The 13,132-nt window shown below is 37.9% G+C and overlaps 1 protein-coding gene across 1 annotated transcript in view; it reads left to right on the top strand.

The window, feature by feature from the left end:
* The window catches only part of OSBPL1A (oxysterol binding protein-like 1A), a 193,783-nt gene that overhangs the window by 107,804 nt on the left and 72,847 nt on the right, over window positions 1-13,132 (top strand). The window contains exon 16 of the mRNA XM_012641750.1: window positions 7,298-7,454. Coding sequence (XP_012497204.1) covers window positions 7,298-7,454 — 157 coding nt within the window. The remainder of the gene's footprint in view (window positions 1-7,297; window positions 7,455-13,132) is intronic.

Genomic DNA, 13,132 nt, shown 5'->3' with positions numbered 1-13,132 from the left:
TTTGTGTCCTTCATATTTTCTGTGCTATTTCTGAGTTTCTGCAACTGTATCTTAAGGCTAAATAAAAATGTGGCACTGGTATTTTAAGCTGTACCTTGGGTTACTTTGGACATTTTTAGAACATGCCTAGTGCGTGGGAAACCATAAACAATAAAGGTATTAAATCGAGCGTGTGTGTGTTTCCTGACCATTTTCTGCTATCTTCACTAAGAAGAGGAAGGGTGATTTGGACGTTATCCACAGTTTGGCCACGTCGTACACCTTTGTACTATTTGTTCTCAGGCTGGTTTCCAAAGGTCATGTTAAAAAAAGTGCTTATCAGGATAACTTACAAGAATTGTTGGCATGTTTATGTTTTGAACTTTCTGGCCTCTTCTTTTAGCCTTTTAACAGGAGGAAAAATTAAGAAATCAGCACTTGAAAAGTTCTCTTATTCAAAAAAGTAAGATAGCAGTTAGGATCCTCTTAATTCTGGAATAAAGTTAAAGTCACAGTATCCCAATGACAGTTATTGGCTCCCATGCTATTTTGACAAGAAAGGGGACTGTGTCCAATCTGAAATGTGCTTAAAATAATTATAAGGCCTAATATGGACAGAGCTTTAAAGACCTGGGCTGTGGGAGACTTGTCACATTGAAACAAACTTCGTGGGTGTTTTAGCCGTTCTATTAATACTACTGCTTTAATTGAGAAATTAATCATGTAGAGATTCTACCTTCAGTGCTTCTCTGTAAGCTAGAGTATTTATCTTGTAAAATATAGTCTGTTTTTCAAAATGTTATTCTGATAGTTTTTCTATAAAACATAATTATCAGTTAACTCACCTGAATCCTTTTGGAACTAGATAGGAATAAACAAACCCACAAGCAAGTACATACCAAGTTATTCCAATTCCCATCATTATTCAGGGCTGTAAAGATTTTCCTAAGTGCCCATCAAAAGTTTAGTAAATATTGTAGGACTATTTTAGAAATCCCTTTCCCTGTTTTTCAGGGGTTAGTGAAGTATCCCGACAATTTTGAGTAGCTTTGCTTATTATAGAAACATATATATTTATAAAGGGAAAATATAATGGGAAATAAAAAGAATAATCAAAGGCTAACATTGTCTGAAATCTAGCTATGTATATTGTTAAATGATTTTCTTTTGTATTTAAAAATATATCTGTAGAAAAATCAAGCAATTTTGCTTCTATGTGGTTATCATTTGTTAATTGGCATTGAGGTGAGAGTTAACAGGACCAGAATATATTAGGTCATTAAATATGAAATGTCCGATTTCAAATCAGAAGTTTAGTTTATTATATCTCAAACAAGCAATACAATTAATCAAAGTTGTGCCCAAACTATCGCCATAGTTTTGCCATCTTAACGGTAGTTTGCGTATGCCAGCAGGGAGGAAGCCTGGAGAGCGAGTGGCGATGAAATCACAAAAGGCATTTTCCACAGCTTGTTGAAATTTGAGCGTTTTCCTTGCAAGAAGTGGTCCAAAGCCTGGAAGAAGTGGTAGTCAGTTGGTGCAAGGTCTGGTGAATATGGTGGATGACAGAGAGTTTCCAAGTCCAGCTTCTATAGTTTGAGCAGGATCATTTTTTGTGACATGCGGTCTTGCAAGAGGGTTGGGCTGTCTCTATTGGCCAGTCTTGGCTGCTTAATTGCAAGCATCCTCATCATTTCATCCAGCTGGTTGCAGTGGATATCCGCTGTAATTGACTGACCAGGTTTTATGAAGCTATAGTGGATAATGCCAGCACCTGACCACCAAACAGACACCATTAGCTTTTTTGGATGAATATTCGGTTTTGGACTGTGTTTCGGCACTTCATCTTTATCCAACCATTGTGCTAAATGCTTCCAATTGTCAAAAGAATCCATTTTTCATCACATATAACAATACAGTTTAGAAATGGTTCACCTTTATGTTGTGACAGCAAAGAAAGACAACCTTCGGGACGATTTCTCTTCTGATGCTCATTTCATTCATGCGGTACGCATCTATCCAGCTTTTTTGCCCATTTGTTTCAAATGGTTCAATGTTTCTGGAATAGTAATGTCAAACCTTGCTGCTAATTCACACATTGGTTGAGATGGATTCGCTTCCGCTACAGCTTTCACCTTGGTCTCAGGTCATTTTTAAGATTAAAATCACCAGAATGGAACTTCTCTACCCATCGATGTACTGCGTGTTCGTTAGCCACATCCTCCCCAAAAACACTTTGTTGATATTTCGAGCTGTCTGTGCTGCACTGGTTCCATGACAGAACTCACATTCAACAATAACACAAATTTTTGACTTACCCATGGTTTGACAAAAATTGATCTAAAAAAAAAAAATTTTTGAAAGATAATCACAAGCCAAAACATGCATTTGAAAGAATGAAGATGTACCTTCACAAAAAAAACCCCAAAAAACCAAAAACACAAAAACCAAGAACTATGAAAGTGAAATGTCAGAGATATCAGCTGTCAAACTTAGTACTTAAGGAAATTGGACATTTCATACTTAATAACCTAATAGTTCATGCAGCCAACATGATAGCTCTTTGGCTTTTGATTGACAGGTTTTTGTATGCTTGCATTTTTGTTTTTGTTTTATTGTTATTTTTATTATGGTAAAATATATATGACATAAAGTTTACCATCTTAGCCATTTTTAAGCATACAGTTCGGTGGGATGAACTGCATCCATCACCACCATCGTCTCTAGAACTTTTTTGTCACCCTAGGCTGAAACTCCATACCCATTAAGCACCGACTCCCCATTCATCCCTCCCCTTGTTTGTTTGTTTCTTTTTTTTTTTTTTTTCCCTTGTTTAGTTTGAAAGCATGAGGATTAGGGCCTATGCTATTGTCAGGGAGCACTGTAACCAGCACAGAGGAGGCATGAAACTCATTCTTCCCAATACTTTATGCTTCCCATTGAGGCATTAATAAATTGACCAGGAACATTGGATAGCAGATAAGGCCTGGCACATTTGATATGTGTGGGCAAAATTGACGAGCCCACAGTTGTAAGATCGAATCACCTCGGGGGCACTGAGATCTAGCACTGATTTACTTTGCAGAGGGACTTGAGGGTTACTTCTGTGGATAGGCTTTGACCTTGATCAGTAAACCTCCACAGTCGCTTGTCCTCTTGGGTATTAGCTAAATGTGTGTGAATTTAAATATCTCTAGACCTGTGGGCTTCTGCGGTCAACGGTGCTGTATTGTAGATGGACAGACTGGTGTGACCAAGGCTGTGAAGGTAAAAGCTATTAAGGATGCTTCCCTGTTCCAAGAAGGCAAATCCAAACTCTTTCCTACTACATGTATTTTTAAAAATGTTTTTAAATGTTTAATTAATATGGGTACATAATGTATATCTTTATAGGGTACATGCGATGTTTTGATACAGGCATACAATGTGAATTAATCAAATCTGGATCATTGGGGTATCATCACCTCAGGCATTTATCATTTCTTTGTGTTAGGAACGTTGCAGTTTCACTCCTTGTTAAAGTCTACTCTAACTTATTGTTGATTACAGTCACTTTGTTGTGCTATCAAATATTGTTCATTCTGTATATTTGTAGCCATTAACCATCCCCACCGTCCCTCCCTCCCCTGTACCCTTCCCAGCCTCTCCTTACCATAATTCTACTCTCTGTCTCTGTGAGATCAATTTTTTTTAACATTTAGCTCTCACATGTGAGTGAGAACATGCGAGATTTGTCTTTCTGTCACAGTACATGTATTTGATATCTCTCGGTTCATAGTACTGGAAATAACTGAACTTTTGTTTTTAGGGAACTAGTTTTTATCCCATGGGCACTATCAGTCATGTAATTGATCACATTTCCTTCTTTGTCTTTGAAGCTACAAGGCTCGGAGGTCATGACTTACCTCTAGTGAGTGTACAGAACCTCATGGCATGTGTTGGGATACTACCTCATTCCTTGACTCATTTTATGTTCTCTTTGTCTCACTGCCTGTCCTTGGTTTTTATTCATCTTTTATTTGCTTTTCACAGCTGACTCATAGCCTCATTCCTCTCCCATTTGGTGTCTTCCACTGCCACTTCATTGAGTGCTTCGTTCCTCTCTGCATTGGACTGTGCTACTCCTGCTGCTTGGAACAGTCCCCGTGTTGTAACTCTTTCCTCCTCCCGACTCTAACTCCTGGTCAGTGTACTCGGCTCCATCATCAGCCACTGCCCTTTCCTGACCTCTGTCCTCCACTCTATAAAGTTGACTGGTGCCTCCTTTTTGGCCTCTGCCCCCATTCAGACTTCTGTTATTGCACATAGGAAAATTTACTGAACTCATTTGTTCACAGAAGCTCTGCTAGCCCATGGGCAGGGACTAACTAGATCTCATAGTTCTTTGAATCCACAAGCCTCACAGGTTATGTAAGGAAGGAGGAACAAATGAAGTGGCGTCAGATATGGTAGATGAGTCAACATGACAATTGAAAAATGACCGTTGGACTTTGCAATATAGGGGTAATCAGTGACCTTTGTCAGAGCCATCGGGGAAGGGGTGAGCATAGCCTGATTACATTAGAGCAAGGAGGGCTTTGGGGACGAGGTAGACAGGAGTAAGGAAGGTGGGAGAGGAAAGAGGTGGAGGAACAGGGAGACAGCAATGGAAAAGGAGGGGGGGCCAGGAAGTGAGTCAGGCATTGTGGAGGACAAGGGTCTGTCCTGCTGTCTGTTCTTGAAGGGACCGATGCAGATGAAGGTAGCAGGCCTTCAGCTTGTGTATTCACTAAGTTGAAATCTTGTTTTGGGAAAAGTCTGTCTTTGCTCCATAGACGCTCATACTGCTGCTTCTTTAGTGTTTTACTATGTATCTGCTTTTTGTTAAATTTCTTTTTAGGCAAACAAGTCCCACTCTTTTGATTTTATATCTCTTAAATTGTGAACATAATATAACCATGCGTAGTCATAGTCCTATTTCGTAAATGCTTGAGACTTTTTGCTTCATTGTTTTTTGGCTTTCATAATGTCTAAATTACAAACTAACAATGCATCTTAAATAATACTAACCAATACAGACGTAATTATTGTGTTTGACTTTTTAAATTCTTAGTTGTCTTTTATATGAAACAAATTTTAAAATGTAGAAGTAAAAAAATCGCCCCCGACCCACCACCCCAAGACTGCGGTTTTTATCCTTGATTCAGGTTGTGTTCCTGCTGCTCTCCTGGGACACCTCACTCACCTTTGCCTGAGCAGCACTTTCAGTTTTTCAGGATTTGCCATCAGTCAGCACCATCTCTCCTTTCTAGCCTTTCCTGACATCCCTCTGCTTACTCCAAAGAATGGATTGACTCCTTCTTTGCCTCACACGCCCTGAACAAACATCTGTCATTTTACTGCTTTTGTTTGTTTATATCTCTGCTTACCTGAACCAGATTGGTCTTTCTTTAATGCAGAGAAAAATTTCTTTGCTTGTATTCTAGAGTTTTAAAATGGTACCCTGATTTTTTGACTTAGCATTATGTTAAAAGCAATTTTCTATTTTATTAAATTTTTTCTGTAAATATAATTTTTTTTTTCTTTGAGACAGAGTCTCACTCTATCACGCCAGCTAGAGTGCAGTGGCATCATCCTAGTTCACTGCAACCTCAAACTCCTGGGTTCAAGTGATCCTCCTGCCTCAGCCTCCCGAGTAGCTGGGACTACAGGCATGTGCCACGATGCTCTGCTAATTTTTCTATTTTTAGTAGAGATGGGGTCTCACTCTTGCTGGTGTCAAACTCCTGAGCTCAAGTAATCCTCTTGCCTTGGCCTCTCAGAGTGCTAGGGTTACAGGCATGAGCCACTGTACCCAGCCTGTATATATAATTTTATCAACTGCTTATTTCATCTAACAGGTGACTGTCCCTTTCTTATTGGCTATTCAGGTTGTCTGTCATTTGTTTCAATAAAAGTTTATTTCTGTCTGCCAAGATTGACAATGAAAAATAAATGTCTCTTTAAGTTTATTATTAAAATATCTGTTTCTTCGTTATAAGGTACATGACAGAACAAAGCTATATTTTTCAGAAATTCCATTAAAGTTCTGTTTACAGAAAAATAACTTTCCCAGCATTGAAAGTCTGCAAGTAACTCATTCAAAGGGTCTAGCTCAGAGACCAAGACGTATTGTCCAACCTGCAAGGTGTATTGTCTAACAGTTGTTCTTCTGAATCAACCTAATACAATAATAAGGTTCCATGATTTTTGCTGAATTATAGAATACAGTAGTGGGGAAAGAAAGCACTAAAATATTTTCTTTGCTGAGCACTTTAGCTGTAATGCATACTTAGCAGATTGTCAATAAATGTATCTAAGGAAATTTGCTTGGCTGTGTGTCAGAGTCTCTCCTAGAGCTGGAGCAAGTGAGTGGATCATCATCTGCTTCAAATGGGAAGTTATAGGTTATCTTGAATTTCTATTTTAGTTAAAACTCAGGCACCATTTAAAGTTTTATGGAGATTCAGTGACTGCTGTTTTAAGCTAAAATGCATAAAGCATTAAACAAGGGGTGAGAAAGCCTGGGTTCAAATCCTGGTTCCCCTACTCACAAGCCATGAGACCATCAGCACACTCGTTAATAACCAAACAGTCCTGCCTCACCTTCACCAGAGCATCCTTGGGATGCTCAGAAGAGATGAAGAATGTGAGAGTGCTTGAAAACTTAATGTATTGTACAAAAATGAGTTGTCGTATTATTTCCAAACAGGCAGATGGCACCACTCTGAATAAATAGCCAGTTGGGAATGTGGCATTTCCATCCTCAAGATGCCTGCCTGACAATTAGTATGTGGACACTTTAGGCTTTTGCTTTGAGGATTTTAATAGTATCATCCTTTACCTTTGCTTTTGTGTCTGTAATATTGGATGTAATTTAAACTTCTCATAAGGACAGCTCCTATAGCTTTTTCATTATTCATGAGTTTTAAAAATTGAATGGTCTTTTTAGAAGTTATGCTTAAGATGCTCTTTGAGGGAAGATAAAAATGGAAATTTGGGGGGCAACCAATGAATATGATTTCTTAAAGAATTGGGTAATCTCTGGAGATCTCTTTTCCTATATAAGATCTGTTTAATTGTAAGCTCATATAAGTGTACATCTGTTTCATAAATCCACTTTAGCCTTCTTGGGTGCAGGTTCTCTGAAATCCCTAAGGAGGTAGTTAACGGATGGATTGTTGAAGAACAAAGTAGGCTGCTTAAGTTTCAAAGCCTGGTGCATTAAGGGAGGTATCCATTGTTACTGAAGCCTCGTACCCAAGTTCAATTCATTAACTAGGAACCTGCTCTGCCACAGATTCCGAGTCCGAGCAGTCCCTGAGTAGATTGGAGGCAGTGACCGCACACTCCTTTGAAGAGGAAGGAGAACATTTGAGCAGTAGAAGACACAGAATGTCCGAAGGAAAAGATTGTGGTGGTGGAGATGCTCTCTCCAATGGCATCAAAAAACACAGGTAGGACAGTCTTTAACAGTTGTCACTGCTGTCTTTTTTATGATAAAGTAAATTTGAGTTCACGAGCACACGTATGCCTTCCCTTCCTTTTTTCCCCCTCTGTATTGGGGAGTTGTGTTGCTATATCCCCTCGAAGAAAGGATTTAACTTAAGCACTTTTTCCTTTGTCTATTTAAGAGAATATCATCTGTAATTGTAGGAACAAAGCACAAAACTCGGGTTTAGCAACCATGTTTTTAGGGGTATGTATAAATCCTTTAGTTGGTGATTTAGAAAGGTTATTCAGAACGACCTATTGAAACTGACGCTGTGCTCCCCTTCTCATCATACATCTTTTATGACTCTGCCTCCCAATGCTATTTTAGTTTCTGGTCATTTGATCTTCTAGTTTGTTTTGTTAAGAATGAATGGTAATATTGCCAGCCTGTTGACACAAATTTAAACAAAGACTTCTATTAAGACCCAGGGTTTGCTGAACATATCCATTTTATACTGTCTAATAATGTTAATATGTTTTTATGTCCTTGCTGGTTTAGTCCTGGAGGTTGTCCCAAATTAATGAGACGTAATAGACACCATAGTTCTCTGGTTTCAGCACAAGTTTACAGACGCAGTGGCCTATAAACATGCTTGTATTCATATAGTAAAATATTTTGTAAAACTATCAGTGAAGGATATATCCCATTGTCATTGTTAAATTCACTTTTTGGGCAAGGAATTATTAATGGTTAATTTTTACAAAATAGTTGTTTGTTGGATATTTGTAGATTGTGTAACCCTAACCCCATTTCTGCACCATGATTCTGGCCACAGCTGGTCTCAACTATTCTGGAAAAAATGTATGCATCATTTCTCTGATTTATGTGTTTTTTTCCCCTTATTAACAAAAATTTCTCAATTTGTACTTCTAAAAGATCAGTGAGTTTTAAGTAATTAGGTAAAAACAGCTTTTTGTTGGGTTAGATGTTGTCCTGTAAACATGCTTATTAATGCTTATCCCTTGACGGAGTTTACCATTGCAAATTATGTGGCTAGCAGCAAGTGTCTTTTCTGAATCCCTCTGCAGTTGCTATCAGTTTCTTTGAGTTCAGGACTAAATTCTGTCCAGGACATGAAAATACCTAACAGTAAACCTGGCAGGTCTACCAGTCTCTAAAGAGAAGACAACCTTTAACTTACTTAACACATATATCATGCCAGTCTGGTGGGAACACAGGTGAAATCTTTGGAAAGTTCAAAGAAGTACAGACATATTCAATGTAATTATCAATATCAGAATGAGCACTGCGCTTAGATGCTGCCGTATGCTGTGGCTGGGGAGGTTTCTTTACTGCTTCCCAGGGTCCAGTTGCCCTTTTATGAGTGTGCTATAATCATGACAGTGGCTATTTTGCATTGGACAGAATTATATTATCCCATATTCCTCTATTCTGTGTTCTAACTCAAACCCAGAGTGGTACAAATGTGAAAGTTAAGATGAAGTTGTTCAAAAGAAATTAGGACATGTCAGTAAGGAAGAATACAAAGAAATGCAACAGGTGGTGACCTAACCAGAAAAGTGAAACTAGTAAAGAACATGCAGCTTACTAAACTTGCAGATGTAATGCAACATTCTTCAGTTATTCAGAGCAAATGGGGAAAACTCAGGAAATTGTCAACAGCCCAATATATGGGAAAACATCACAATTTCCTATTTTTAAAAAGTAGCTTTCATGGGAGTTTTTTAAAAGCCTGTCTTTTTTTCCCATAAAGTTCTTCTCTAAATAGAGCATATGCCACATATAATTAAAAAGTTTAATTTTAGAATAGGAAAAAAAAGTATTCAAATCCCTCTTACCTGTACCCTAAATTGCACTATGGGTAATCTGTGTTTATAATAGATAATTATTGTATTGATAGTAGTTTTGGTGATGTTTTAGAAAAATAGGCATATGTTGCTATAGGATTTGGGTGATTGACCTGAAGTAGCCAAGAAGTATATTTGAAGTCTTGTGTCTTATCTTTAAAATTCATGTGAAGATTGTATTTGACCTTGTCATATATTTTCTTTAATATTGAAAAATAAATTACTTACTGCTTATGTAACTTTCCCATAAAAATTTTGCATTTCCCCCTCAACCCATACCACCAGTAACCCTCTGGGAAATACACACTTACATTTATTTAGAAAGGGAGACATGGGAAGTACATGGATTATAACTTTTTTCTTTAAAGAGAGAGAATCTTACAAATTATAGTTCCCATGGAAAGTATTAAATCCCAGCTTAACTAATTTGCTGATAAAATAGAGCAAGGGTTTTCAGCCATTTTTTTTTTTTTTAGCCGTGAAACCATGTATGCACAGAAGTTTCATGTGGAAGCTGTTACAATCTTACTATCTTCATTTTGGTGGCACTTTTTTCCAGAAAATATCAAGTTGCTTTGTGGAAAATGAGCTGACACCGTGCTGTAATCAGGTTTATATTTATGGACTTATTGCTGTCTTGGTCATGTTCCATGGGAGCAGTTCTCTACACTTGGACCTAATTTGTTAAATTTATTCTGAGCTTTGATCATCTAACCTGTTAGTAGTTTTGCCCAAGTTTTTATATTAGGTAAAGATGTTTATTTCAACCATGTCACTAGATACAGTGTAAAAGATACTAATGTAGAACAAATTAGAACCTGAAAATGGTTTTAGATCCATGTTATGATTCTGTAAATGTTATTCACTATATTGATAACATTAAGAGTAAAGGAGAAAACCGTATGATCAACCTAATAGATAAAATAATTTTAATAAAATTAAACAGTCATTCATGATTAATAAATATCTTAGCAAATCACAAATAGAAGAGAACCTCTTTAATTTGGTTAAAAGTTACAACAAACAAACCGCTTGATAATGAGATTAGAGCAGGCATATCAGGAATAATATATCGGAAATTAGGCATGATGCCTGCTCTCATCTTTTTTTAAAATTTTTTTCTTTTTGATTTTCTCCCTGTCCTGAAATAATGCAAGCAGACTCTCATCTTTTTTATTCAGTATTATTTGTAGGCCATAGCCAGAGACATCACACACCTACACAAAATTTAGAAATGAACAAAATTGTCGTTATCCACAGATGACATGATTGTCTACATAGAAAACCCATAGAAATTATTAGAGTAAGTAGGAAAGTTTGGCAAGGCTGCTATATATAATATCAGCCAATTACGTTTCTGTGTATTATCAACAGTCAGAAACTACGGTTAAAACTGGAGGAAGAAAGATATTTAGAGTAGCTTTTAAAAAGTCACATACCTAGGAATAAATCTGAGCAAAAAAAAGTATAGTAATAAAACTTATTGAAAGAAATAAAACATTGAAAAGGAAAATTCATTGTCATAAAGATGTTCTGTCAATTGATCTATAGACTCAATGTGATTTTAATTAAAATCACAGTGTATTTTTCCCTGGAAATTGGAAAATGGATTCTGAAATGTATATTTAAGTACAAAGGACTTTGAAGAGCCAAATACTGCTCAAGAACCAGGTCAGAGGAAAGGAAGGCATTTGTTCTACCACATGTCAAAGTTGATGACAAATCTTTAGTGCAGAATTGTCCTGGAGATAGACTCACCTGTGGAATGGAAGGAAAAGCCCCAAAGACTCACATATATAAACTTGGTATATGTAAAGGAGCTAGTATAGCAGATCAGTGAGGGAAAGAGTGGATGGTTTGGTAAACGGTGCTTGGGCAGTCATTTAATATGAAAGAAAAGAAAAAAGAAAATGGGCCCCCATATCATATACACAAATATAAATTCAAATGAAGCAAACACTTAAATGTAAAAGTACAAAACGTAAAAGTATTTTTAGAAGAAAATGTAAAATATCTTTACAATTTTGAGATAGGGAGGGATTTCTTAACAATGGAAATGTGATAGGGACTGTTTTTTTCATCTGATTCTAATTAACTTGCACTTGATATATTAACTTGAATAAAGACTTCCATAGTAAATGTGACTACTGAAAGGTTTATTTTGCTGAAATAGTACATTAGGACTGCAGATGATTGCTTAGCTTTATTCACTCTCCCTGGCTACTTTAGATTTGAATTATTAGGTTGCCAAAGGGAGAGGAGTATAATAACAGTTGTCTCTGCACATAAAGAATAACCACAAGGAATACACTGACAAGTTGAACAAAGATTGAAAATAAAAGCTAAGACAGTATCTTCCAGGAAGTAAAATTATTAATATATTGAGAAAATATTGTTACTGGTAAATAAAAGTTATTTAACTCTGACTATGTTTAATCATTAGAATAAAACTAATTTGGCTTTGAAATCTCACTCCCTATAGATATGGGACAAATGATCTGGACTCAGAGTTCATTAGGTCAGGGCTTGGGGCTAGTAGCAAGTAACCTCACCCAGAGATCCTCTGGTACCCTGGGTAGAAAAACACCCTTGTCTATCAGGAAATAATTTGGGGGGTGACCAGGGGCATTTAACCTACATCTCTGGTTTTCAGAGGACCCAGGAGCCACCAGGAAAGAGCAAGAGCCCTGCCTGGAATTAGCCAGATAGGTGGTAGGGCTGTGGGCTGGAGGGAGCAGTGGTTCTGAAAACTGTGTCTGTGCTCTCCTCATACCTCCCAACCCCCTGCCTAGAGTGCTTACTTGCCCTGGGAAGTGTGGCATTGCAATGAAAAGAAAGGGCCTGCCTCTTTAACAGGCTGGTCACAAGCCTGTCTCAACTAGCTCTGGAGAGAAGAGGACTAGGGAGCAGGGAGCCAGGAGATGAAAAACTTTTGGAGGAGTAAGAAAGGAAAATGCCTGATAACTCGTAAGAGGCGTGGAGGTTGGGCGAGGGCACCACGGTCCTGCGGTGTAGGCAGACTGGTGGCAGTCCTGACGCTGCAGGTGTCCTCAGCAGAGGCCAGTGGAGATTGCACACCTGGAACAGATTGGCAAATTGAGTGGCTGGAGCAGAGAGCTAAAAACCAGCAGGCCACTCTGATTACATGTGACATCTGTCTCTCCTAAAAATACATTTGGAGACGTAACTACGAGGGAATGCCAACTTCCCAGGTGGGGACCGGTCATCCGGCGAAGAGGGTTCAAATTTAAAAACCTTATCTGGGACTAAGAAGCTGCTAGGCCATGGGGTCACATGGAGTATGTCAGTAATAAAAAAAAAAAAAGGCAGTGAGAGTCTAGATTCTTGATAATTACCTTCACAAACCCAGGCTGAGTTGCCAAGCTGATTGCCAGGAATCACTCTAGGAAAACTATGAGACATCTTTCCGTAGAACATTCACCTCTTCCTGCCCTAGTTTAGAAAGCAGATCAAAGAGGAGTTGCTGTTTTGGAAGCAGGGGCTGATGCTCACAGTCCCACAAGCTCACCTCCCTTATTCTGCCCCTAATCCCTGAGACAAGTCTTTTCCAGGTCTAACGCCCTGTAAACAAATGATGGGGAGACACCTATCCTGACTCTAAGTGCTTGTTCTATCTAATCTACTCTGCATCAATCGTTATTGTGGGCAGGTAAGAGCAGTTTTCTAGGGAAGCCATAATCTGTAAAGCTTTGCTTGAATTAAAATAGGAAATAGCTAATGAATTTATGTTGTTTGCCAGGGGTGTGAAGAAAAATAAGGAATATATTTTCAGGTGTATAATCCCATTTTAAAACTTTTTTTTTTTTTTTTT

The sequence above is a fragment of the Propithecus coquereli genome, unplaced genomic scaffold, assembly GCF_000956105.1.
Source record: "Propithecus coquereli isolate 6110/MARCELLA unplaced genomic scaffold, Pcoq_1.0 Scaffold17, whole genome shotgun sequence".
Classification (NCBI taxonomy): Eukaryota; Metazoa; Chordata; class Mammalia; order Primates; family Indriidae; genus Propithecus; species Propithecus coquereli.
This window is presented reverse-complemented; position numbering and strand designations above follow the sequence as displayed.